The sequence below is a fragment of the Rattus norvegicus genome, chromosome 2 (assembly GCF_036323735.1).
Source record: "Rattus norvegicus strain BN/NHsdMcwi chromosome 2, GRCr8, whole genome shotgun sequence".
In the NCBI taxonomy this organism is placed as follows: Eukaryota; Metazoa; Chordata; class Mammalia; order Rodentia; family Muridae; genus Rattus; species Rattus norvegicus.
Window position 1 is genome coordinate 229,411,428 of NC_086020.1, and position 26,345 is coordinate 229,437,772.

At 45.0% G+C, this 26,345-nt stretch overlaps 1 protein-coding gene, 1 long non-coding RNA gene and 1 pseudogene across 2 annotated transcripts; 1 reads left to right on the top strand and 2 right to left on the bottom strand.

Annotated features, from left to right (window-relative positions):
• Positions 1–686: 686 nt before the first annotated feature.
• On the bottom strand, positions 687–2,560 carry Metap2-ps4 (methionyl aminopeptidase 2, pseudogene 4; annotated as a pseudogene).
• An 8,137-nt stretch (positions 2,561–10,697) lies between these two features.
• On the top strand, positions 10,698–25,157 carry Adh7 (alcohol dehydrogenase 7 (class IV), mu or sigma polypeptide). Its single transcript, NM_134329.2, has 9 exons — positions 10,698–10,772; positions 15,222–15,323; positions 16,481–16,619; positions 17,038–17,125; positions 17,221–17,437; positions 19,257–19,517; positions 21,155–21,290; positions 21,970–22,108; positions 24,291–25,157. Exons 1-9 carry the CDS (start codon positions 10,755–10,757, stop codon positions 24,313–24,315), a joined length of 1,125 nt encoding a protein of 374 aa, NP_599156.2. The 5' UTR covers positions 10,698–10,754; the 3' UTR covers positions 24,316–25,157.
• Positions 21,916–24,088, bottom strand: LOC134485980 (uncharacterized). The gene is made up of 2 exons (XR_010064458.1): positions 23,696–24,088; positions 21,916–22,898 (listed from the first exon to the last, which is right to left on the bottom strand). It is a non-coding gene; the product is annotated as an uncharacterized LOC134485980 (long non-coding RNA).
• Positions 25,158–26,345: the final 1,188 nt, after the last annotated feature.

The following is a 26,345-nucleotide window of genomic DNA, read 5'->3' on the forward strand; positions in this document are numbered from 1 at the left end:
GTGGCACTATTTTCTAGACAAGGAATCCTGAACTGTATGAGAAAGGATACGCGGAGCAGGTCTGGATGCTTTAATTTTTCTCTGCTCTTGACTGCCGTCAGCTCTCTCAAGCTGTATATACTGCTGCTCCCCCACAGCAGTGGACTGTAACTAGAATTCCCTAAGTTTCTTTCTATCAGGATGTTATCATAGCAACAAAAATGAATCTAGAACGTAACACAGTAGCAGAATTACTCAAATATTACCTCTGACCACCTTTTCCAGGGATGGCATCGACTTAGTTCATCCTGAAGTGTCACGATGGCTGCCATTCCTAGGATATTTTACCTTTTTTTTTTTTTTTTTTTTTGCTTGTGGCTTTAATGTTGATTTGGTTTTCTAATGTGGAATACATATATGGGTTAAGGGACATTCACTACATCAAGGTTTTTCCAGTTGGCACCGTGATCCCTCCCACGATGCTTAAATCAGTACATCTTCCTATGAGAGGTGGGGGAGACATTTTAAATATGCTTCTACAAAACACATTCCTCAACTGCACTCATTCCTGCCTGCTTCATACACATGAAGACCTTGTAGCCACCATGCCTGAAGAGAATCTGTGGTATCTGCTGTATGCACAGTCAGATAACACCATCCACACTCAAGCTGCTTTCTGTTTAGAGTTACGAGCGTAGACATTAAAATGTGGCTCTCAGATCTGAAAATGTCTTTATTTTTTAGAAAATGGATTCCAGGAAGGTTAAAAAGCAATACCAGAGGGCATAGGTGCAGAACTGGATGTATGTAGTCATTCAAAGCATCCAAGTAAGAATATGGCAATATAAATATCCAAAAAGCATCTCTTAGGTCTTCAAAACAAAACGTGTAAGTAATTCCTAACTAGTGAGCAGTACAGCATTTCCTAGACGGGAGAAACAGTTAACAGTAAAGTCTTGAAAGGCTTTTCCTTGGTTAATTACATGTAGACAGTTTGGCTTTGATCAAACTCCTTTAAACATGGATAACGGCATTACACAGGTCCACTGTTAAAACAGACAACATGTTGCAAATTACTTGTGGTATAATGTGTTCCAACAAAGCTTAGAAAATAAAGACGTTGAGTTGGCTTTGGACTAAGTTTTTATAGTCATCTCCTCTGCTGACAACTTCTTTACAGGTTGGGCACAGCAGTATGGTATGTTCAAACTGTGCTGTGTATGATCCTTTAATGTCACAGAGTGGTGGATATGGATCTACAATGCCCAAGTCACACAGGTTCTTCAGAGCCATTAAGTATTTACTTTCTCCCAAGCGATCCAGTCACCTTCGGCAGAAGGCAAGGGTACCGAAGTTTTCGTTGATGACATTCAACAAGTGTTTTGTTCTTGGAAGCCTTATTGGCACGTGTCCCACATCAAAATTTTTCATGTAGTGTGAACATTCCATGTCGTCATGAACCACGCCCTTCCCTGTGCTACCCAAGGTCTCAATGGCATACACCTCTTCTCCCCTCCTTTCACAATGGGCACTGTTTTTCCAGTGTGAATTCTATATGGCCCAATTGAATGTCCATTTAAGTTCCGTATGGGTTTCACTTGATAGGTCTTCCCATCTATTTCTACTTCATAGGACTCCATAACTTCTTGAATGGCCTCACCAACATCACAGAGACGGACATCAATCCCAGTACACTTCATTCCAGTATTGGTGGCATCTTTTACAGCTTGTAATAATATGTCATATTTGGAATTAAAAGTAACAGTAAAAGCACAATCAATTATTCTACCACTTATATGCGTTCCAAAGTCGATCTTACAGATGTCGTCGTACTGGAAGACTGTCGTGTCACCAGCATTGGGAGTGTAATGTGCAGCACAGTTGTTGAGAGAACACCCAGTGGGAAAGGCCAGGCCTGCATTCTCCTTTATGAGCTTTCGGGAACAGTCTTCCAACTTCTCACATATTTCTAGCATTGTCATCCCAGGCTTGATCCAGCTCATGACGTATTTCCTAACTTGCCAGTGTGCTTCGGCAGCTTCTCGGAAGTCGTTCCAAATCTCCTCACTAGCCTGGTCTACCGCCTTTTTCTCTTCACTTGTGGTTCTCCAAGCAGCTGTCCGCCCATCTTGGGTGGGTGGGTATTCACACTCTTGTCCTTTGGGAAATACACCATTAGGATACAGGTCACATATTGGAACTGAGGGAGGGTCTGTTTGAACTCTTGGTCCTCTCTTCTTCTTCTTTTTCTTCTTCTTCCCAGCTGCACCATCACCGTCACCATCTCCGTCTTCATCGTCATCATCTTTCTCTTTCTCCTCCAGTGCTTGTCTCTCCAACTGTTTTGCTACTTCGTCCACTGAGGTTCCCGATTCTTTATCAAGTTCTTGTTGCCCTGCTGACACAGCCCCTTTGACCTTCTTCTTCTTCCGTCTTTTCTTCTTGGCGGCTTCCTCGGCCGTGCTGGAGGTTCCCTCTTCCCTGTCATCTGGATCCAGGTCGCCATTCAGGTGGCCCCGGAAAGACGATGCCTCTTCCACGCCCGCCATGTTGCCCGAGAGGGAAAGAGAGAGAGAGAGAGAGAGGGTGGGAGCGAGAACGAGCGGGGAGGGCCCGCTCCTTCTTCACCCACCTCCACCAGCAACGCCGGAAGCCATAAATGTTCATCTTCTTCTTCTTTTTTTTTTTTTTTTTTTTTTTTTTTTTGGTTCTTTTTTTCGGAGCTGGGGACCTAACCCAGGGCCTTGCGCTTCCTAGGTAAGCGCTCTACCACTGAGCTAAATCCCCAGCCCCCATAAATGTTCTTAATATTACATCTCCATCATGTTTTAGTACTACCAGGAAAACATAGTTTTATGGCCTGACATTATAAATTAATAAAATATACCCGATTGGAATCTAGTCTATCGATCTTTTTGGAGCATAGTTGGTATGAATTCAGAATCTCACCACAGTCAGAAACATTGACACCATCAGTTCTCAGACTCAGGGAGCTGAAAATATTTGATACAAGAGTGGGGCGTTAGTCTAGGGAGGTGACTATCCTAGATCTCGTAAGGTGGCAGTGAAAACCACAAGAAGCTCAGGGCAGAGCAGTCAGAGCAGAAATAGCTGACTCATGGTGACTGCAGAGCAATGGAGTTTGGAGGAGATAAAAGAAAACAAACGGAATGACTGGTCCTGGGGTTTGTGCATTTTATAAAATTATGTGGAAGTCTGTGTGTCTTTCCCTCTCTGTCACAATCTTCATTGTCCTTGCAAACTGTCTTATATTTCAGCATATATTCCATAGAAAGATTTGGGCCTCTGAGGATCTTTTAACTTACATCCTGGGATTTTTCATGCTTCACTGACTTCCACAAGCAGCCAGAAATGTCAGAGCCAGTGTCCATGAAAGCAGTCGTGATTTCTGTGAACTTAAATCTAAATGTGTCCTTGCTGTCTTTTGCATTTCCTTCCGGTAATCAGTAGATTACGGGTAGATACTGGTGACTTCCGTCCTCCCTCCCCCAAGCGCAGGACTGTTATACCGTTATTTGTAAATGGTTCTATCCTTTTAATGACAATGAGTTTAAAATAATCCTGAATCGAGGGCTAGAAATTTCTTCTCTATGTCAAGAAAACATTCATCTCAAGTGTTTGCTGCACATTTATGTGTCCAGGATTCAGAAAACAAAGGAGGTGTTTGCCTGTTCTTATAGAAGCTTGGGACCTCTCTGCTAAAACAAAGATTTGTCAACGTAAAACAGGCTGAAGCAGAGGTGAAAACGTTCAAGGGGAGCATGGACCCCTCTCACCACCCACCACAGGATCGAAGGCCAAGGTACTTCAAAAAATAACATCTGAGTAGGGCTCAAACCTCTGCAGTGAAGATGTGGCCTACACACACTTCTGATAACATACTGGGCTCCTGCCCAGTACTTTACTGAGGCAAGCCAGGAGGAAAATGTTATGCCAGAAAGTGTTCGTGAACCCCAGAAGACCACCAAGGAGCCGAAGGTAGTGCAATAGCACCAGGGTCTTTATTTAGAAGCTCGAGCTTGGGCCATGCCATCTCTGACGCAGCAGAAAGGGGGGGTGTGGCTCCGAGCTTTCAGCAGGACAAGGCTTTATAGGAGATGGTGAGCAAGCGAGGGGGTTCCAGCCTGGAAAGCACCTAGTGGTGAACATTGTAAGCTGACAGGTGGGTGCTCTGAAGCAAAGCCCTGAACAGTCACAAGGGTCCGAAAGAGCATCTGAAACAATCAGACTAATCTTTGATTGACTGATGCTAGGAAGCAGCTCTGGGGTGTGGGCCAAGGACAAGCCGTGGGGTCCTTCCAGGTACTTGGGTGCAGCCTAGGTTCAGCTATAGGTCAAGTTTCTCTCAAGATGGAGGCCAGTCCCAAGATGGAGTAGGTTCAGACTCTCAAAAACACTGGAAAGAGACTTAAAAGAGAAAACACATAATGAACTTGACTCATTAGTGTTTGTTGCAAGGAGAAGCTTCCAGGCTCAGTCTCTGAAATAACTGTTAGGCTTTAGTAACCAGAAGCCATTTTCAACATGTCCTAGATAGACACATGGAAACATTACCACCACCACCACCTACCTACCCTAGATCCTCACACAGGCAAGTGTGTGTGTGTGTGTGTGTGTGTGTGTGTGTGTGTATGTGTTTGTGTGTGTGCTTTGTGTGTGTGTTTGTGTGTGTATGTGTGTTGTGGTTGTGCTTGTGCTTGTGTGTGTGCATGTGTGTGCGTGTGCTTATGTGTGTGCTTTGTGTGTGTGTGTGTGTGTGTGTGTGTGTGTGTGTGTGTGTCTGTGTCTGTGTCTGTGTCTGTGTCTGTGTGTGTTTAAAGAGATAGGACCAGAAGGAAAACCAACTGGGGTTTATTTTTCTGCACAGTACTTGACCTTCTCAAGTTGAAATTCACATCAAACAGCAGTTGGCTGGAAGTTGGACAAATGAAGACTTTATTCAAAGCACATGTGGCATCCCTGTCTTGCTTTGAAAGAAAAAAATCCTCATTATTCTCTTGGGCTGGGTGTGCGTGCAAAGGCGACTGTGCTGACACTGCCAAGCATGGTCTCCAAGGCAGCCCTGGGAGCTGGCATCCAGTGCCTCACAGAGGATTAGCCTCCCACATCAGGGCAGAGCTGGGGCTCTTCCACTGCCCTGCCCCTGGCATGCCTCATCCCCACAAGGCCTGGCATAGCTGCAGAAGGTAGGGAAGGATGGGTTTCAGCTTGCAGCTGGTTGCTTACAGCTGACGTTTTCAGCATTGGGCTGAGAGAAGGTGAGAAACAAAGGCAGGAAGGCCACCCTCAAAGGTTTGGTGATTGATAAGGTGGATCAAAATTCAGCAATGTTTTACCATGGTGCCGGGCGACTGAGTGCTTCTGGGCCTTACAGTTCCACAGCTCTGCTGAGAATTCAACAGTCCACTGACTTCCATTTCCATGTTTATGCAATGACTTTCCTCGTGGTAGCCTTAAAAATGCCCCTACACCTCTCTCTCACTGACACCTCCCAAGAAGCCACAAACGGGAACAGTTAGCTTCTCTTTGTGTTTCCCAAGTACACAGTGTGTCCCCTTAAGCACGTGTGGCCACCCCTGGAGCTGATATGCTAGCTAGCTCTTCTGACTTCAAAGGCTCTTCTCTATTCCTTCTGTCCTTATGGGACAGGGTGGCCAGCATCCTGGATGAGCTAATGAGAAATAAAAGGAAATGTGTTCTGAGAAACTAGAGCTAATAACCCCATGCTAACACCACCCAGTAGGTCTCGTGCCCTCACAGACTAGGCAAGGCAGCTCAAAAAGAATGGCAATCAGTCAGTCTCCATATACCTGGGCCTCTGTGGGTCGGGGCATGGAAAACCCTGCATTCTGGAACCTTCCTGCTGCTGGAGAATCTGGCGGGTGGGCAACTCATGTATGGTTCACTTCTGATTTTCAGTAGCAGTTCGATATTCGGGGGACTCTTGCTGCTGGGAAATTCTGGAGGCTTCTAGGACCTCATAGCTAAGCTACTCCAGGACATTTTCTCGGTCAGCTCAAACACTTAAAAAACCCAAGCAATAAATCAGAGTCATAATCCACGCGACTGGAATCAACTTATTGCCAATATTTGCTCCTGGTTGTGAATGGGACAGTGTACTAGGAGTTTCCTCACCATGAGACACATGAGCAGTGTAGACTCTGTCTCTCTTGCATCTGCGCTAGACGAGGTTACCAAGTGGGAATACAGGCCCTGAGACAAGCACACCGAGTCCCAAACCTTTATTCTTAGAGCACGTTTCTCAGAGTCCTCCCAACTTGCCCACGTGTCTGGATTGTGTGGGTTCTTTTCAGGACAGACCCTCCTTAACTTTGGGATGAAACAAGCTCCATCTATTAAAATGGACATGTGATTTCTGCCCTGAACCTACTGATGAACTGCACTAAGCTTCCTGATTGGCAGATGCTGATCCTTCCTTTCATCTCTGAAGGAAGCCAACTGATTTGTGTCGTATGATCTTTTCAATGTATTGCTTTTTTTTGGGGGGGGGTTGGGTATTTTTGTTGTTTTTCTTTTCTTTTCCTTTCTTTTTTAAAGTCAGGTCTCACTATTTAGCTCTGAGAGTACTGGAATCCACTAAGTATACCAGGGTGGCCTCGATGTCACAGAAGTCTGTCTGTCTGTCTGTCTGTCTCTGCCTTTCAAGTACTGGGATTAAAGGCACGGGTCGCTATGCCCATCTTTAATGCATTATTAAATTCAGTATATGTTGAAGTCTAAGTAAAGTACTAAGGCCTGAATGGAATGTTAAAGCCTAGATAAGATGTTAAGGCCTAAGTAACAGTTACCTGACCAGCCTGCCACTATAAGGAGACTTTCTCATATGTTTCCGCTGTTGCTAGGAAACGTCCTAATGCCCAGATTGGTTGCGTATCCTGTTATGTTCTGTGCCCTTGGAAGCCAATCACGGTCATTTGTATGCTTTGTTATGTTCTGTGCCCTTGGAAGCCAATCACGGTCATTTGTATGCTTTGTATAGTTACCCACAATAATCTGGGACCTGAACCAACCACCCAGCAGCAGTTCTTGTACCTGTGTACAAGCTTTTATGGTATAAGCTGCTCCTGGGGTGGATCCCAAAATAAGAGGGACACCTGCACCAATCTAAGAAACTATTTGGAATAAGATTTCCATTCTGAGTAGTGGTCTAGTAAAGTTTCAGTTCCCAAGGAGGTCTTTGGTACTGACATCCTACTTGGCAGAAAGAGACATGTATGTGGGTAACTGACTCCTGGTTGGTAAGTTAGGACATGAACGTGAGACCAGGCAAATCCCCCGTCACAGCTGAAACCCCAACCAGTGGGAGCAGGATAAATATACAACAAAGATGTGCTTCTAAGGACATCCCCTATCATTATATCCTGGTTGGCAAAATAACTTGACACAGCTGTTTGTGGATTTGGGGCTTAAAAACCCTGTAGGGTCTTAACTTAGTTTAGGGTCATGGTTCAATTCCCGACTCTGAACTATTAACCTGTCAAGCAGTCCTGGGGTCTCTGCTCATAAACCCTCTCCATCTGACTTAGCCCGGTGTTTGTGTGGTTTGTGAAGTAATTCCTACACCCCAACAGTCTACAAGCCTTTCGTTAAAGAGTTTTGCACACTTCCATCAGGCGTGGTCTAGAGTATGTTTCGTATCTAACTTTGGCATCAGGGTGTTCTCTTAACAGGATTAGTTTGCTGTGTACCTTCTGATAATATGGAATTATTTGAAAAGTACCGTTGTTAGCATTTTTTAAAATGTGTTGAGGAATTCAACACGGAATCCTACTGTCCTGAGGTTTCCTTATTGGAAGACTGTTACTATATCAATGTTTTTGTTCATTACAGATCAGCTGTTTATATCTACTTAATACAAATTTTACATGTTATATGTCTCTGAATTTATTCATTTCTCCGAGACTTTCCAGCTCTTTGAATATAAAATGTTCAAGTATTTTTTTCTCATGATTCTCTGTTGTCTGTTCTCCTTTCTTTTATTTCATTAACTTGGTCTTTCATTTGACTAGTTTGGCTACGGACTCTTTGGTCTTTATCTTGTTTTATTTATGTCTTTGTTTCTATTGTTCCTTGAGTTTCTAGTTCACTGATTTGTCTAGTTCCTCTAGGTTTAACTTATACTTGCTTTCTAATGCTCGCAGAGAATCATTAGCCTATCGATTCGAGGTCTGCTTTTGTCTTGTGAGCAATCACAGCTTTAAACTTACTTCTTAACCTTAACTCCCAGGATGGCACTGCCACCACCCTGCAAGACACTAGGTGTGACAATTGGGGCTCCTCTGCACAGCTACACCATCAAGCAGGAGTTTCTCTCTGCTGCAGTGTCCTCTACTGGACTCAGGCCTGAGGCGACTGCTAGTCTCTTATCTTTAGATGAGACCTCTGCCACACACCGAGAGCCACATTATAGCCGCACGCTGCCCCGTTCCTTTTCAGTGCATCCTGCTGTTTTCCCCACTTTGGCCTTCCTCTTACATCCTTAGGGCTAGCCAGCGCTCCCAGCCCCTCTGTTCTACACATCGCTTTCTATCCTTTGCCCTTTGGCTTGTCTCATTAGTCACCTGCATGGAGGAAGCTTGTAACCTGATGCCTTATCCTGGAGACTTCAAGCCATGCATTTTAAGTGTGCCTTTTACTACAACATTTGCCTTTACTCTCTGAGAATTTCACACATGCATACAATGTATTTTCATCATCGTGGTCCACCAGTTCCTTCCCTTCAGCTCTTCCTGGATTCCAAGATCCTCGCCAAGCTCTCCCACCCCCAGCAGAATCATTTTTAATTGAGTACTTCCAACCTTCAGCTTCTGACAGTTTGTTTTTTTAGCCAGTCGATTCTGGGGGAGATGGTTGGTAACGTTAAAAACACGTTAGGCTATTAGGCATCACCTGGCAGATTAAAATGAGGATATTTTACTTTTCAGACTAATAGGTTATGAAGACTTGCAAAAACCCTTATGGAGTTTATCAACTGAGGAATTTTGCCTTTGTGCCAGGCCCGCCCATGTTGGCGACTTGCAGCTCGCTCCACCCTTGTTAGAACTTTGCTCTTTGCTCAGAAGTCAACAAGCTTTTGTTGTTGAGCCCAGGCTTGGTTTTCGACAGTTGAGACTCAGAATGTCTGTGTCCATGTGTCCAGACCTGCCTATCTCTTCTCTGTGCCCACAACACATGCTGGGGCTCTCTGCCATTGCTGCTAAAACAAGGGCACTTGTGTACAACCCTGGTGCACCGGCATCGCTTTTACCTGCTGGGTTTAACTTGGCCAATGCACTAGGATTACTGATTATAATAAACACGTCTGAATTAGATATAAATATGTGTGAGATCAGACTTACAGCTTACAGCACCTACTGCGTTATGTGGAGAGATCTGAGGCTATGTTTTCTGTTTTTCAGAGGAAAGGTTTTGTGGATGTGTAAGTAGCTGTACAATAAACTCTACTGGGTTGAGAAGAGCCCTTATTCTGTATTTCAGGATCGGACAGTTTTGTCTAAAGACAGAAAGCCCGCCTCACTGTGTCATCCCACAGGAGGGACATTTCATTACTGTACAGAGAGTTTGCAGGAGGCAGTGGTGTGCCAGTGTGACAGCTAGCCACTGTCAAGTAAGAAATACCTTGGACACTCTCCTATCAAAGCCAAAAGCAGATCCAGATAGGTCTGGTGCTGCTGTCTACTGGAAAACAGTGGCTTGGAATGATGAAATGGCGAAATGCTTGCCCAAGTAGTTTCCTTTAGGAAAGCAAGAGCCTCAGTGTACAGCGGGACTGCGATTCCTTCTCAGTACTTCTCCTGGGTACCAATGTGTGTACGCAGTAAGCAATCCTGTGGGAAAATGGTGTGTTCTTGGGCCAGATGCCAGTTGTTCTGAGAGCAAGGACAAGTTCTAGGTAATTTCCTATCTCCAGAATACCTAGAAATCATAGACATCTTTATTCCTATTTCATAAACTCGCAATTCCTTTTCTCAACCTTTACCTTTGCGGGTTTTACGCACTTCCTTGCATCTCTTACATACATACATATAGAATTCAGGGACTTCAGGCAGCCCCTCCTAATTATAATGAGGAATGCAGTATATATGACAAATAGCCCAACATATGTTCATGATATATAATTTAGGTGTGTGTGTGTGTGTGTGTGTGTGTGTGTGTGTGGGTGTGTGTGTGTGTGTTGCTAAGAACTGAGACCAGATCAAGACATGTGCTCTCCTACGTAGTCATACCCCTAACTCTCATTTATATTTATATATATTTATATATAATGACATTTTCTTCAAGCTCTATCAAGTGCAAACACAAATGCCTAATCCCATCTCTCAAACCAGCTGCCTGAGAGAATAGCTTCCACGCAGAAGCATGCAATATATTCTGTATCAATTGTACGGAGCTGAACTAACGTGACCTGTCTTTCCATTCTCTAAAATTAAAACAGATAAAGGTGGTTCCTGGCCCTTCACAGTAGACTTGACAATCCAGTGTTTGTTAGATTCTTATTCTTGTCTAAACATAATATTTATTGTATTTCTTTTCATCACTTGACTAGCAGGAGGGCGGAGCTCTTTGGGCTGGGAAAGTTCTAAGGCTATATGAATCATGTCGCTAAAGGCCAGCAGAACTTCCAAGTCACGCTATTTATTGAAGGCGGAAGATGCTGGTACTCACAGAAGAGTGAACCGTGCGTCAGTCAGAACACGTTCCTGTTTGCAGACCACAAACCCAGGAAAGCCAGGATGGACACTGCTGGAAAAGTAAGGGAAACGTTTTTTTGGGCCTGCTGGGTCTCTGGAGCTAACAATGGGGGTTGCATGTGGGTAAATTGCATCTGAATACCAATAGCAGCAGGATTCAATTGAAAAACCACACACTGAAGGTTCTCCCAGACAGCAGGGAGGGAAGCAGAGAATTGTGATTTCTATGGACAGTGTTCATAATTTAATTTCCAGCTAGTCAGTTATTTGCTCTGGATAGCAAACTGTTTCCATAAGGAGACTTCAATAGGGTCAGGGGTATCTACCCCATTCCTTTCTAGAGTTTAAAGGGTCCAGGATCTGAGGTGCAGCATCAAGTGGGGGAAAGTGTCCCGCTATTGACGATTGAAAATGCTAATTCAGGAATGCAAAGTCAACAACAAAGAAATCATCCACTCCAGGTTCCTGGGGACATGTTTTATATCACAGCATTAGTGCAAACACTCTTAGAAAATAGGACTGTGTTGTGGATAGAGCGTGTTCATTCCTCAGAAGATGACAGGGCCAGAATGGTGACAGGAACTCAAAATACAAGGTTGGCTTTTTCCCCCACTTGCAGATTGGGATGACTGGCTTCCTGCTTTAAATGCATATGTAACTGCTTGAGACCGCTTGAGATGTTGGGTACTGTTATCCCTGTTACTTATAGACAGCTTTGCGTTTAGTCTACCTTAAAATTTTAGGAAGCCAATGATGATGTTTAAAGTCTGGGAGGCATGAGAGAGGAGCTCTGAATGCTACAACCCGAAATAACTCCCCTCCCCCCATTTGAAGAGAGCGGGAAGGAAAACATCTTAATGTGAGTCAGTAAAAACCCAGTAAAAACCGAAAATCAGGAGAATTAACTTTACACTGTGGAAGTTAGTAACGCTGCCCATAGAAGTAAATGAAAGAGAGTTGGAATGAATCTTAAAACATTTTCAACTCCACACAACCAGTTCTGTGGCCCCCGTCGCGTGAATGTCCAGTCACTGTCAGAACATTCCCAGTAACGGGGAATTGGGGGACCCCAGGCAGCACTCCTAACTATGATCAGGACTCCAGCATACGTGACGAATGGCACACCAGATTTGGAATTTTGATTTGGCCATGCTATACAGTAGGGTAGTTCAACGAGGGTGATGTGGTCGGTCCTAAAGCTCTACGGCTATTTCCACGCATCTCAGGGAGAGAGATTTTCTGTTTGTCGGTACTCCCAGTACTCCCCCTGTTAACCTTTTTGCTGTTTCGTTAACAAATAAAAGGCAATTGTGATAGTTTGTTAAAGATGCCACTAACAACGTACCCGGTTGGTGAAGCATAAGCAGCAAAGATTTATTTGCTCACACATTTGGAAGCTGGGATCCTGAGAACAGAGTATGGACAAGATCAGTTCCTTTAGGAGCCTTTTCCTTTGCTGTTTCCACATGGTCTTCCCTATGTCTTAACCTCGTTATGAAAAACAGCCTATAGGACAGGTCAAACTGCATTTGGGCTCCAACCCACAAGCATAAAGAAGACTTTGGGCTAGGACAGTGTTCATGCTAGGGAATTTGGATGACCAGACTGTATGGAGGAAGTCAAGTATGTTCTCACATTCTCAAACTACCGCTGACTTTGTTCTCGCCTGGTTCGTCTCCTCATGCGTTCTCCAACCACATTTCACGTGCTGCACTCATGTAGCACATAAATATCTTTAACCTATTTTCCGTCTTTTTAAAAAAGATGTATTTGTTTTATTTATGTGAGTACACTGTCGTCACTGTCTTCAGACACACCAGAAGGCGTCAGATCCCATCACAGATGGTTGTGAGCCACCCTGTGGTTGCTGGGATTTGGACTCAAGACCTCTGGAAGAGCAGCCAGTGCTCTTAACCGCTGAGCCGTTCAGTATCTTACACTGATATCTAGATTTAGGTCAATTTCTTCGACTCTTGTTCACAGATTCCCCTTATAATTCTGAGATGGCCTCTGATGCATGTTATTATTTTTTTTCTGTACTTTGTTCTTCCTGAGGCTGATTTTAAAACCGGAACTGTGGGATAGTAGGGTCAACGCAGGCTTATGTATCTTGATGTTCTGTGCAACTTGCCTCTCAAAGAGGGAACTTGAGTAAGGCTGTCCATTTTACTGCTAAGACAAAATGGGGTGTTCTTGTTAAGTAAAAAAGTCATGGGGGCTGGGGATTTAGCTCAGTGGTAGAGCGCTTACCTAGGAAGCGCAAGGCCCTGGGTTCGGTCCCCAGCTCCGAAAAAAAAGAACCAAAAAAAAAAAAAAAAAGGTCATTATTAACTTGATAAATAGAGAATCATAGTTTGTTATTTTTACCCCCTTAAAAATATTCTTAAGACCAAGAAGAAATATTTCCCAATATATTAACTTGAATTTTTTTTTTTTTTTGGCTTAAGTCCTCCACGAGCATCTCCTGGGATAAAGGAACAGTTAGGTGGGCAGAACAGTGATTGGAGAAGTTGATACGTCCTTTATCCATTTGATTAAGCTTTCTGTGTGTCAGACAGAAAGTGACGTGCTCAGCGTCCTCTCAGGGCATCTGCGCTCTACTGAGAAAATCCGCTGTCTGGGCACACAACATGTGGAGATCATCACAAAGGCTGTATTCCCAGCACTCGGGACCTGGAGACAGGAGGATGGGGCCAGCCTGAAGCCTGAGTTACACAGCAGGATAAGAGGGTGGGGTGAGGACCTCTGGGGAGCAATTGTTTCCTTTATGACAATCCTTTTTTTCTACCACTGTTAACTATGAAAGTAACTCCGTGCTCTTGGTCACTCCCATTATGGTGGTGAGGGTCTGGTTCAATGTTGAACAGACTGCATCATAATTGCAAACTTCCCTTAGCAAGTCGGAGGGTGCACGGAGATATCTGTGGCTCTCGGCCACTCATTCGTCTCCAGCAACTTTCTCACATTTAACCTCTGAGAAAGGCACTAAGACTGAGGCATCTGAAGGGGCTTGCATGAGTTGGCCAGTAGTTGAGGAGTAGCATGTTGTGCATCGGGGAAAAAAAATGAGTATTTTGCATTTTATTTATTTATTTGGTTCTTTTTTTCGGAGCTGGGGACCGAACCCAGGGCCTTGCACTTCCTAGGCAAGCGCTCTACCACTGAGCTAAATCCCCAGCCCCCTTGCATTTTATTTTTATCTGTATGCTCTTTCTCCCTCCTTCCCCACCGTGTGTGTGTGTGTGTGTGTGCGTGTGTGTGTGTGTGTGTGTGTGTGTTTGCCATGCATGTGCACTTTTGAGTGACTGTAGGTGCCTGTGTGCTATGGCTCACATGTAGAAGTTAAAAACAAACGTACAGACTGACTCTCTCTCTCTCTCTCTCTCTCTCTCTCTCTCTCTCTCTCTCTATTTCCCCTCTCTGTCTGTCTCTTTGTCTCTGTCTCTGTCTGTCTCTGTCTCTGTCTCTCTCTCTGTCTGTCTCTTTGTCTCTGTCTCTGTCTCTCTCTCTCCCCCTCTCTGTCTGTCTCTTTGTCTCTGTCTCTGTCTCTGTCTGTCTCTCTCTGTCTCTGTCTCTGTCTCTCTCTCTCCCCCTCTCTGTCTGTCTCTTTGTCTCTGTCTGTCTCTCTCTGTCTCTGTCTCTGTCTCTGTCTCTCTCTGTCTGTCTCTTTGTCTCTGTCTCTGTCTGTCTCTCTGTCTCTCTCTGTCTCTGTCTCTGTCTCTCTCTCTCCCTCTGTCTCTCTCTCTCATTAGAATTTGATAATCTTACTAGAATCAGCTAGCAGAGTAGCCCTAGCACTTAAGTGCCGATTACTGGGTATGTGCTATTAGTTCAAGGGAAGAAGCTCTGACTTGGGCTGGGTTTGAAAACTGATGAGGACATACAAAGGCACAGGTGACACCCCAGCAGCACAGCACAGTCCACGTGCTTCCCGACGGTAACCGCTCCACGTCTTACCACGGGTCATCTCATTGCTTCCCCATTGCTGCGTGGCTGCAGATGTGATTAAAGACGGGATTAAACCCTCACAGACAGATCGGCTGTGTTTTCTGTGTTACAGACCTGTCCTTTGTTAGTAAGATGGCGCTGCACTCACCTACTGCATTTGAAGTCATGCCAACAGACTAGTTTATTGGAATACTGTGTGGATCCTAGCCCTGACCACATTGTGTGGTCTTGGATCTGTCATTCTATATCTCTGGGCCGATTTCTCAGACCACTTCATCAGACAGAGGTCCACACGATGTGTAAGGCTTTAAATTCTGTCACTGAAGGAAAACATTCTTAGACAATCGGAATGCTAGATGTGTTCTTCTGGGAATATTACTATGACTCAGGAGATCTGCGTGTATGATCAACCCCAATAATGATGCTTGACTTCTTTTTTTTTTTTTTTTTTTTTTTTTGGTTCTTTTTTTCGGAGCTGGGGACCGAACCCAGGGCCTTGCGCTTCCTAGGCAAGCGCTCTACCACTGAGCTAAATCCCCAACCTGATGCTTGACTTCTTAGGTTATTAAGTGCAAAGCAGCTGTCCTATGGGGGACGAACCAGCCCTTCTCCATTGAGGACATTGAAGTGGCCCCACCAAAGGCTAAGGAAGTTCGTGTTAAGGTAAGGAAGGGGCTTGGAACACAGACACATGAAAGACGATGTCATTAACATTGAGGAAGCCATTGTTGTGAGCCTGACTTCCTTTTAAATTTTTATGCATTTATTTATTTAATGTGCGGCGGTGGGGCGGTGTTTGTATGTATGTCTGTATAGCACATCTGGGCTTGGTGCTGGAGGAAGCCAGACAAGGGCGTTAGATCCCCTAGAACTGGAGTTAAAGAGATGCAGTTGTGAGCTACCATGTGGGTGCTGGGAATCAACCCTGGGTCCACAGGAAAGAGCAGCCAGTCCTCTTAACTGATGGCTGAGCATCTCTCCAGCCCACAGGTTGCCTTCTTTAACAATATCTTTCCTAGCTAATTCACCCGCCGATCATGTCTGTCGGTGGGGAAGTGATCATGCTGGCTGTGAAATGCACCAATTAACAGTGCTAATCTAGCTGACTAAAGAGAATATTTGTCAAATTTTTACTGATGTAGTGTTTGATAATAGTCATGACCAAGAATTGTCCTAAAAATCTTCTGGGAGTCACAAGGTATTGAGATATGTATGATGTATGTATGTATGTATGTATGTATGTATGTATGTATGTATGTATTTGGTACAGGGAAGAGGACCTTGGGCATCATGCATGTCAGGCAAGTATTTTCCCAAGGAAATATATTTCTAGCCATGCTTTCATTTCTTGCTCAGTGACAGGGTCTTACCGAGTGAGTCACAGAGGCTGACCTTGAACTCATTTTGTAGCATGGGTAGGCCACAAACTTGATGATCCTCTTGCCTCTGTTCCCAAAAAGCTCTGACTGCAGGCCTGTGTCACAGGACCACCTAGAGGATCCTAACTAGGAACTCAGCAGTGTCTGAGAAGTAATAGCTTCCCGTAGTGCCCCACCCCACCCTTTGATTAGCTCCTCATCTTTGGTCTAAATGGCCTTTATCTAATCTTTCTTGACCTCTTCCCTGTAGAAGGCCATCAAGATCCAAGCAGGAGGGATGCGGCCATGCTCTAAGTCCCTGAGGAAAGGGAGCTTGGCCCGAGGCTTGATTTAGGCCCAGGCTGTCTGAGCATGACACCAATCTGGGAGGAAATGGTGCCGAGGTAGAGAGCTGTTTGCTGGCTGTGTGATGTTCTTCCTGTTTGTTTGTCTTAAACACAGATTTTGGCCACGGGAATCTGTGGCACAGATGACCACGTGATCAAGGGAACGATGGTGTCTAAGTTCCCAGTGATTGTGGGACACGAAGCAGTTGGGATTGTGGAGAGTGTTGGAGAAGAGGTCACTACAGTGAGACCAGGTATGGAGGCCTCGATTGTACCAGTAAAGGGAACAGCACAGCATACACTAGGGGTCAGCAGAGAGACGCAATTTAAGGAAACATAAGGAGAGTGGATTGTACTGAGTGAAGTCAACTTGCCAAATCTCTCTTAACTACTTCGTGGTATTTAAAACTCTTAGGACATTTTAAAGACATTTTTGTGTAAATAAAGGTTCAATTCATACCCATTTCGTCTATTAATTAATTAATGGTAACTATTTATGGTTCCTTGAGGTATGCTTCCAAGGCTGGCCTGAAACTCACTGCATAGCCCAGGCTGGTCTGGCAATCTTCCGCATCAATCTTGTACTGGGATTACAGGCATGAGCCACCAAACCTTACTTCAGGCTTTCACACAAATGAATGACATCTTAACGCCAAGCTACCTTCCTTCTAGGTGACAAAGTGATCCCCCTCTTTCTACCACAGTGTAGAGAATGCAACCCCTGCCGCAACCCGGAGGGAAATCTCTGCATTAGGAGCGAGTAGGTGCCGTCTTCTTTTTAACCCTGTCATTTGAGTTCCCCTTGATACTTTCTGAATTGACTTAAGGAATGTGTACATACAATGTATCAAACAGCCTGACAGGCCGTGGAGTATTGGCTGACGGCACGACCAGGTTCACATGCAAGGACAAACCAGTCCAGCACTTCATGAACACCAGCACCTTCACTGAGTACACGGTCCTGGATGAATCCTCCGTAGCTAAGATCGATGCCGAGGCTCCTCCCGAGAAAGCCTGCTTGATTGGCTGTGGATTTTCCACTGGTTATGGGGCTGCTGTTAAAACTGCCAAGGTAAGAATTGGGGCTGGCTAGCATAGCTTCTGCCTCTCCCTCCAGAACCCTAAGGCAATTTGGAAGAGGCAGGATCAAAGTCGAAGTTTTGTTTCTAAATACAGGGAGCTTCAGTTTCTAGATTTACTTTCAGTTGCTGCCACATTCTCTCTCCAGCTCCCCGAATCTCTCTCTTCCTACCAAATGCATCTTGGTGACCCTATGTCCGTTTGCTGGAGAGGCTGTAGTGAAGTGGCACAGACTGGGTGGCTGAAACCACAAACGTTGATTCTGTAGAGTCCTGAAGGTCGGAAGTCTAAAATCTGGATGCTGGCACGGTTGGTTCCTTCAGACACCTGCTGGGGGAGGACCTGCTTCAGGCCTCTCTGCTTGCCACACACATGGATGTTAAAAGCACAGTCTTTTCACGCCATCTTTTTACCTACTGTTAGCATTCCTTCAAGGCTCTGCCCCATAGTTACCTGGCAACAGACAGGTATGCCTGACTTGCTATAAAAGGGGCTGCTTGCCCCCTCCTCTCTCTCAGAATTCTCCTCTCTCTCAGAATTCTCCTCTTGCTCTTGCTCCCTTACCCACTTCTGGCTCTCTCCCCATTCCCCTCACACTCTCTCTCTATCTGCTCATGGCTGGCCCCCTCCTCCTCCTCCTCCTCTTCTTCCTTCTCTTCCTCTTCCTCCTTCTCCTCTTCCTCCTCCTCCTCCTCTCCTCCCCTCGTCCTCTCCTCCCCTCCTTCTCCCCCTCCCCCTCCTCCCTCTCCCTCCACCCCGGACTGTCTCTGTCTCTGTCTCTGTTTCGACTCCCTCAACTCCCCTCCTCATGTCCTAGATAAACTCAGAGAGAAGGGATGCCTCAGCATGGGCCCGCAGAGGCACCCGCTTCCCCCATACTGTACCGCTCCCCCACCAAACATATCCCTGGCTTCAGGTTTCAGGGCCTCTTAAATGGCGGGTTACACTGCCCACAAAGTCCTGACACACAAGTCCAGGAGAGACAGCTCTAACTACGTCCTTTTCCCAGTGACATCGTTGTAACTCAATGACCTCTGCGAAGACGCTCTCCAAATAAAACCAGATGTTGAGGTTTGAAAGGTTAACGTTTGGTCACATGGGTTGTAGGGTACAGGGAAGACCAGCGCAGCTGTTAGGTCACATGGCGGCACTAGTGAGTTTTAAATGCTCACCTGGATTCAATCTCTGTTATTCTTCTAGCAGGAAAGTAACTATGGGCTGAAGCCTTCTTTAACCTTGCACAGTACTTGGTAAAAAGCCCAGAGTGGTCTAGGTACGGTAACTTCCTTGAGCTACCCATCAACCACTGAATTCCTAGAGCAACCCATCAACCACTGAATTGCATGCCGCGTGGAGGTTGGGATTGGCGGAGGGGTTGTGGGGTGGGGGCGGGGGGCGGGGGATTGTGGAGGGCGGGGGGGGGAGGACACTGTGTCTCAAAATGACTCAGAGTCAAGGCTATTCAGTCACTGAGCTTCAGACCAAACCTAAAACAAAGCCTTGTGGAAAGACAAGAGGGAAGCCTCAGTGTTTGTCTAACCCTCCTGTAAGAGCCGAGGGTTGTGGGTAGGGCCAGGCTGGCTACAAAGGCTTCTGGTCTGCGGCTAATCCTTTAGGAAAGCCTTCTGTTAATCCGGTACATATTGGTTTGCTTTGGCAAATGCTTCTTTTCTCAGACATTCTAATTCTTCACGTGTCATCCTTATCTGGGGTCCTGGCCCAAGTCATGGCAATCCTGTGAGGTCTGTGCTCCTGACTGAGAATGCTCTGCAGGTTTCACTGTCAACTCTGAGGAACTTTTCTCTCTGCAGGTCAGCCCTGGCTCCACCTGTGCTGTGTTTGGCCTGGGAGGAGTTGGCCTGTCAGTCGTCATGGGCTGTAAAGCGGCCGGCGCCTCCCGGATCATCGGAATTGACATCAACAAGGACAAATTTCAGAAAGCCCTGGATGTAGGGGCCACAGAGTGTATCAATCCCAGGGACTTCACCAAGCCCATCAGTGAGGTGCTGTCAGACATGACAGGCAACACTGTCCAGTATACTTTTGAAGTTATCGGGCGCCTTGAGACCATGGTAAGACTCAAGATTCAGGAAGCCACAAAGTACCCTAGCGACAAGATGCATTCAGTCTAAAAGTCATTTTTTTCATCGCTTCAGTAACAATCAATGATAGGAATATCTGTGACTCAGGCCAAAAACCACAGGGCTGGTGAAATGGTTCAGTGAGTAAAGGGGCTTGTCTCCAAGCCTGATGGCCTGACCTTGGTTCCCAAGACTCACACATAGAAGGAAAAAACCAACTCCCACAAGTTTGTTCTCTGGTGTGCACCTACACACCATGGTGTGCACTCAGCTATTTTCATGCTCATACACAAATAAATGCATAGAAATGCAACGAAAAAATTTACCTGAAGAGTCACAATCTCAAGATCAGTGTTACCTGATCATGTAAGTATCATATCATACCATTCTCATGTGACTAGTGGGCAAGGAGGCAACCTGCGGCCCATCATCTTCCTTGTACATGTGGCAGTCTTGGCAAAAATGATTCCATTGCTTGACTCTGTGGTACAGGCTTTAAATCTGCTGCATATTTAAAAGTCGTATTAGTTAAGAACTAAAAGAGTAGATGACCAAAATTGTCCCCTCAGCTCAGAGATGTCACCAAGAAAAGCAACTCTTTTTGCCTCATAGTTTAGTATTTGATATAATTTTCAGACAAAAATTTCAAAGACTCTAACTAATTAATTCAATTTCATGTAGCTGAAATAACTTATCTGAAGTGTTGATGCTCTTTAGAGGGGATGCAGGGGAAAGGAGATTGTTCTGAGGAGATTGTTCTGAATATGAGCTCCTCCTCCAAATCCTTCACCTGAGTTTGGTTATCCTGCCTTTCATTCCCCATAGAACACAAACTTCACATTCTGAATTATGTCTCCCCAGTGCCAGACTTACAGAGTACTTGGAATTAGGAAGCCCTGACCTTGGGTAGAATGAAGTGATATGGAAAACGGAAAAAAACCAATTTCGCCTACAATTACATATATAGATGAAATTTTCTCTGAGGCATTTGGTAATTGAGAAGAAGCCTTCATCTCATGGTCACTGTCACATCCCTTTTGTGGTGTCACTTACGATTTATTCTGTAACAACCTTCACATTCTAGGTTGTACTTTACAAAGCAAAGAGCCAGATACCTCATGAAGTCTACAGAAGCACAGTGTTGTTGCAATCTGCTGCATATTTAAAAGTCTTATTAGTTAAGAACTGAAAGAGTAGATGACCAAAATCATCCCCTTACCCTTGGAGATGTCACCAAGAAAAGCCACTCCTTTGCCTCATAGCTTAGTATTTGATTTACTTTTCAGAGTATTTTCAAACACGCTAATTAATTAATTCAATTTCACTTAGCCCAAATAACTTAAGGCTTATCTGAAGCGTTGATGCTGTTATAAAAGTATCACAAGGATTTCCTTTGTCTTGTTAGTCAGTGAGAATCGACTAAATGTACTAAGAATCACAATTACACTGGCACAGTAAGGACTAAAGTTGCATTGAGAATTTTTAAATCAAGTAGAGACCTAAAGCCTGAGGGTCTAGTTTGATTTTGTAGTTGGAAGCCATGTTAACTACTGGAACCCTGGCCATCCGTTGGTCATTTCTGAGCCTATGCTGTCCACAAGCGACAATCCCCTTCACTTTAATCTCAGGTTGATGCCCTCTCATCTTGCCATATGAACTACGGGACCAGCGTGGTGGTCGGGGCTCCTCCGTCAGCCAAGATGCTCAGCTATGACCCAATGCTGCTTTTCACTGGACGGACATGGAAGGGCTGCGTCTTTGGTGGTAAGAGCAACTGGGCCCTCCGAATGTCAGGTGTCTGGACGTCAACTTTGCTTTTCATGCCTATCAAGTAAGAGAGACTAATGTTCTCCCCCTCAAAGCACTTTCTTCCAAGGACGAGTGGTAAATGACACCAAACGGAGCTGTGATAGCATCCACACAAAAGATGTGGGGGACGTGGAGGAGTCACGAAAGATATTCTCCTAGCTGAAGTAGGAGAATAATGACGATATCAATATGACCAGAAGCAAGAGAGCAGAGTGGGCGACAGAGCAATCCACCACAGACACTCCCTAGAGTACACATAGGAATCACTGCTCACCATTTTGTCAAAAATGCAGGGGACCAGAGCCGAGACATCTGTGTGCTCGAGGGTGGATCTCTGAAGTGAGCTCACTAGAGAATCAAAGGGGCTGGGACCAGAAACAGTGCATGGGGGTGATTGTGTCTGTGGTTCTGTACAGCACAGAGATGTGGAACTGAAGGAGACCAGGAACCGAGGAGGGGTTGGTTAGCCTTTGTTTCTTAAGATGAGAGACATACAGCTCACTGACACGATGGGAATGACTCAAGGGACGGGGGTGGGGAAGCCATGATGCGCAAGAGAAAAGACAAACGCCATGCCATGGAAGGTGAGGATTGCTTCATGGAGTACAAAGAACAAACCTGCATTTACCCACAGGTTGGAAGAGCAGAGATGATGTTCCCAAATTGGTGACTGAATTCCTGGAAAAGAAATTTGACCTGGGCCAGTTGATAACCCACACCTTGCCTTTTCATAACATCAGTGAAGGATTTGAATTGCTTTATTCAGGGCAAAGGTATGTGTGGCGACTTTTGACTCTCTCCCATGGGCTACTTTTAGATTTTGGTATTTGTAAATATACCCATTTCTTTTGATTTTTATTTTGGATTACTTAAACTACCCAGGCAAACACAGCCACTCACTTCTTCCTACCCTTGGAAAGTCATCATCTATGAGCTCTTTAAAATTCCATGGACTTTAGTCGTCCACAGCTGATGGGTCTCACTGGCCATTTTTACCTTTTTAAACCTGCTAGAGTCCTCACACACTTCCATAGTGACCTTTGTTACAGTTCTCCTCTTTGGTGACTGTGCTTGTTTTCTGGGTTTTGTTTCTCAGATGTTATTTCTGTCCTATTCAGACAATAAAACTGAGGTTATAAAAGGCAAATAAATAATATCTGGTCTTACGGACGCTGTGCCAGGGTGCACTGTGGACCACACAGGCCAGACTTCTCACCTAAGCCCTGCAAGTGACAGGTAAACAGTGAGGGCTCCTCCAGGTAAACAGTGAGGGCTCCTCCAGGTAAACAGTGAGTGCTCCTCCAGGTAAACAGTGAGTGCTCCTCCAGGTAAACAGTGAGGGCTCCTCCAGGTAAACAGTGAGTGCTCCTCCAGGTAAACAGTGAGTGCTCCTCCAGGTAATCAGTGAGGGCTCCTCCAGGTAATCAGTGAGGGCTCCTCCAGGTAATCAGTGAGTGCTCCTGGCATACCCATTCTCCCTCCTGAGCACTTGGGCAAGAGCCCGATGGAGTGTGAAGAAGTCCAACTTCAGTTACCCTTTCCATATGGATGTTTGGGACCCACCTACGAGATCAACATAGACGACATTCATTGGTTCTATCAATACTGAGCATCTACAGTGTGCAGAGGGTATGGGTCCTGCTAGTAATAGGAATTAACATTTCTTCTGAACATTCTCTCTATGCCCGGTGCAGTCTACAGAATACTAACATTATAAACATGTGTTTAAATTCTAATTTTTTAAAAATGGACTTTTTTTTTAAATGTTATGAATACACTGTTGCTCTCTTCAGACACACCAGAAGAGGGCATCAGATCCCATTACAGATGGTTGTGAGCCACCATGTGGTTGCTGGGATTTGAACTCAGGACCTCTGGAAGAGCAGTCAGGGCTCTTAACCACTGAGCCATTTCTCCAGCCCTAAGTTTTAATTTTTAAACAACAAACGGGGTTCTGCCAGAAACAAATGTCAAATCGATTTGTTTACATACACAAAACTAATATTTTGATGTGGTTTGAAAAGCAATTGCTAGTTGTCTTTCAAATACCCAAAACTACTTTCTGCAATCATATTTAGTATTCCCTAATGCGGTAACTTCCCAAATGACATCTGTAAGCCTGAGCCCTTCCATTTCCGCATAAGGCCCCCAGGGGTTCCATTCACATCCAGTTCACAGGACAGCACTTTTCTACACCTAAGCACAGCCTGGCATTTACCGGGCATCACTCTGACTCCTGCCTGCCGTGTGCAAAGCAATGCTGAGTCCTGCAGGCAGCCCCACCTCCCTCTGTTCCCTGCCCAAGGTTAGCGTCTTGGCCCAGTCTGATCATGGCTGCTCTGGACATGTTGACACAGTACCTTAGTGGGTCTCCTGTTCTCCGTTTTCCAATTCTAGTCAGTTCTTCAGTAGTAGATGCATTCAGGCTGTCCCCAGACACCAATGTCTAGGAGGGGTTTTATTCCTGAACTAAACCCACTTTAATTTATCTAATTTACTAAATAATAAATTTATTTAATTTATCTAATCTAAGTTGTCTAATATCCAGTAACGAAGAACACAGCACTCACTCTTCTCCGGCCCCTGACAAAAATCTGGGGCTACCTGGGAAGTAGGTCTTGACTGCTTTCGCCATCACATACCCATCGAGAGAACTGCACACCCTCTGCTTCCTTTCCTGATCTCCCCACCATAGCCTCGGTCCTGTGTTTGCTGGATAAACTCACTCCTTCCTGTAACTACAGCTAAGCAGACGCTTCCAGAATCAATCCAGTATGGGCTCGGGTTCCCTACCAGAATACACGGAAGGCGTGGGCCTCAACCCAGAAGGCTTTCCCACAACGGGATTAACCATCGGGTTTCTATAGTAGGAAGGGACGTTTGCCTTGATTGAATACATAACTCACAAATGCACACATTCATTACATATCTAAAAGCTATTGTTTTCCATTTCAGCATTCGGACTGTCCTGACATTTTGAGATCCAGAGAGCTGGGTGTTCTGTGCTGGGCGACCGTGACCTGAAGCCTTGTTCCTGACAGTGTTCTCTGATATCACGAGTCTGTCTCAGAAATGCATGCAGAGGCAGGTTGGGGGCAAGAGAGGGAAGCTCTATAGAGGTTTATAAACCTTCATATGTTTAGTTTACCGAGTGCCTAGCATTAGCAGAGAACAGTAAGAGTAAATGTTTTAGTCTGCGTTTTCTAAGACGATAATTCTACACTTCATAAGCATATACTTGGGGCTCTATTTGTTGGAAGAGGGATTGTTTTCAGAATTTTACACAGTTGTTGTGACTTAAAAACAGACAAAGCATGTAGAGATGTAGAGAATGCATTTTTCAAGAGATACCCACCAAAGCCACCCGAGCTCTCATTCTGTTTTTCAACAGAAACACTTTTAAAAATGTTATAAATTAACTTGAATTAGATTGTGAAATTGCACACATAACTTGATTAGATTAAGAAAGAAAGTTGGGAAATTTAAGGGAAGGGCACGTTTTTTAATGATTAACTTTGAAAATTATCGTTATGTAACTTAGTGACATGGGGGAAGCACATCTGTGCCTGGAGATATCGTCAGCGTTTATTAATATAAAGCACTTTTACAGTAGCGATTACAGATGAACCATAGATATAACCACATTGGGATATTTATGATATTAAGTTTAATAAAGTAGAATGACAAGTCCTTAAGGACATAGTAGTAACTACATTTAACATGAAGATTATTCTCAGATTGCTTTAACTACACCAGCCTGTATCTGCATCTGTCTGTGGACATGTACACACACGTAATATTCATTAAATTTTCATTGTGGTATGTTTCATGTAGCCGTAGAGCTCTCTGTGTAACCCAGTATAACCTCAAACCAGGATTACCAGTATGCACGCCAGGCTGAGAGTTCTTAATAAAATCAAAAGCGATGCAAAATGACCTGTCGTGACAAAGCATATTGAAAGCACAGTTTTACTCCATCGTTGAGATTTAGTGGTGGTAGGGTATTGACGTATCTGGAAACGAAGTGACTTATAAGGAGAAGAATTTGAACAGGAATAGCAGGAATTTGGGATTCCCACATAAGAACATTATATAGGTTGGAAAGTCCAGGCAACCACAAGCCTAATACATAATAAACATTTTCCAGTGAAAAGCAACCAGACCCCGAGGGATGAGCATGCTCCTTTAAGGACCGGAATTTTTCCAAACTCATTCTGGGAGTCCCATGCTTCTTTGACAGCAAAGGGCACATATACACATATACACTATACACATATACACTACAACTGCAAACCAAAATATCCAGTAACACAGGAGGGAAAAAATCTCAGCCGGGCCCTGGAGAGATTGAGAGCAAGGCCCCTCCCTGGGTCTCCTCCAGGTTACCCCGTTGTTGCCCTTTGTCATCAGATCCTGCAGCTTTGAATCAGCAGGAGTGCCCTTTGCACATGCCCCAACAGGTCTCAGATAGTATCAGTTTTGGAGTTGGTCCACTCAAAGTCCCAAATCTGAGCCTGGGTTGTAAGGGAGCTGGTCAGCGCACTGTCTCTCCCTTCTCTACTCTACCAGGATGAGCGCTCCAGCACTGCTCCAGCCAGGCCACCCAATGCTGCAGTCAGCAGGAGACAGGGTTGACTTTCCTGCTCTTATGACTTCAGAGCTGGCTCACCTGCACCCTTGTCTCCAGAGTGAGCTCCACTGTGCTGCATGGCCCACTCTCCCAAGGACTGCTGCTTCTGTGTGGGGCTGGGACAGTTCTCCTGTTCTCACACTCTCGGGGTTGCTTCCCCGTGCCTTTGCTATCAAGGACAACTCTACTGTGCTGCCCATGTAAGGTGTAGGGCCCACTCTCCATGACAGGAATATCTTTTTTTCTTTTATTGGATATTTTGTTTATATACATTTCAAATGTTATCCCCTTTCCCGGTTTCCCCTCCTCAAACCGCCCCCATCTCATCCCTGCACCCCCTGCCTCCATGAGGGTGCTCCCCCAGCCACCCACCAACTCTC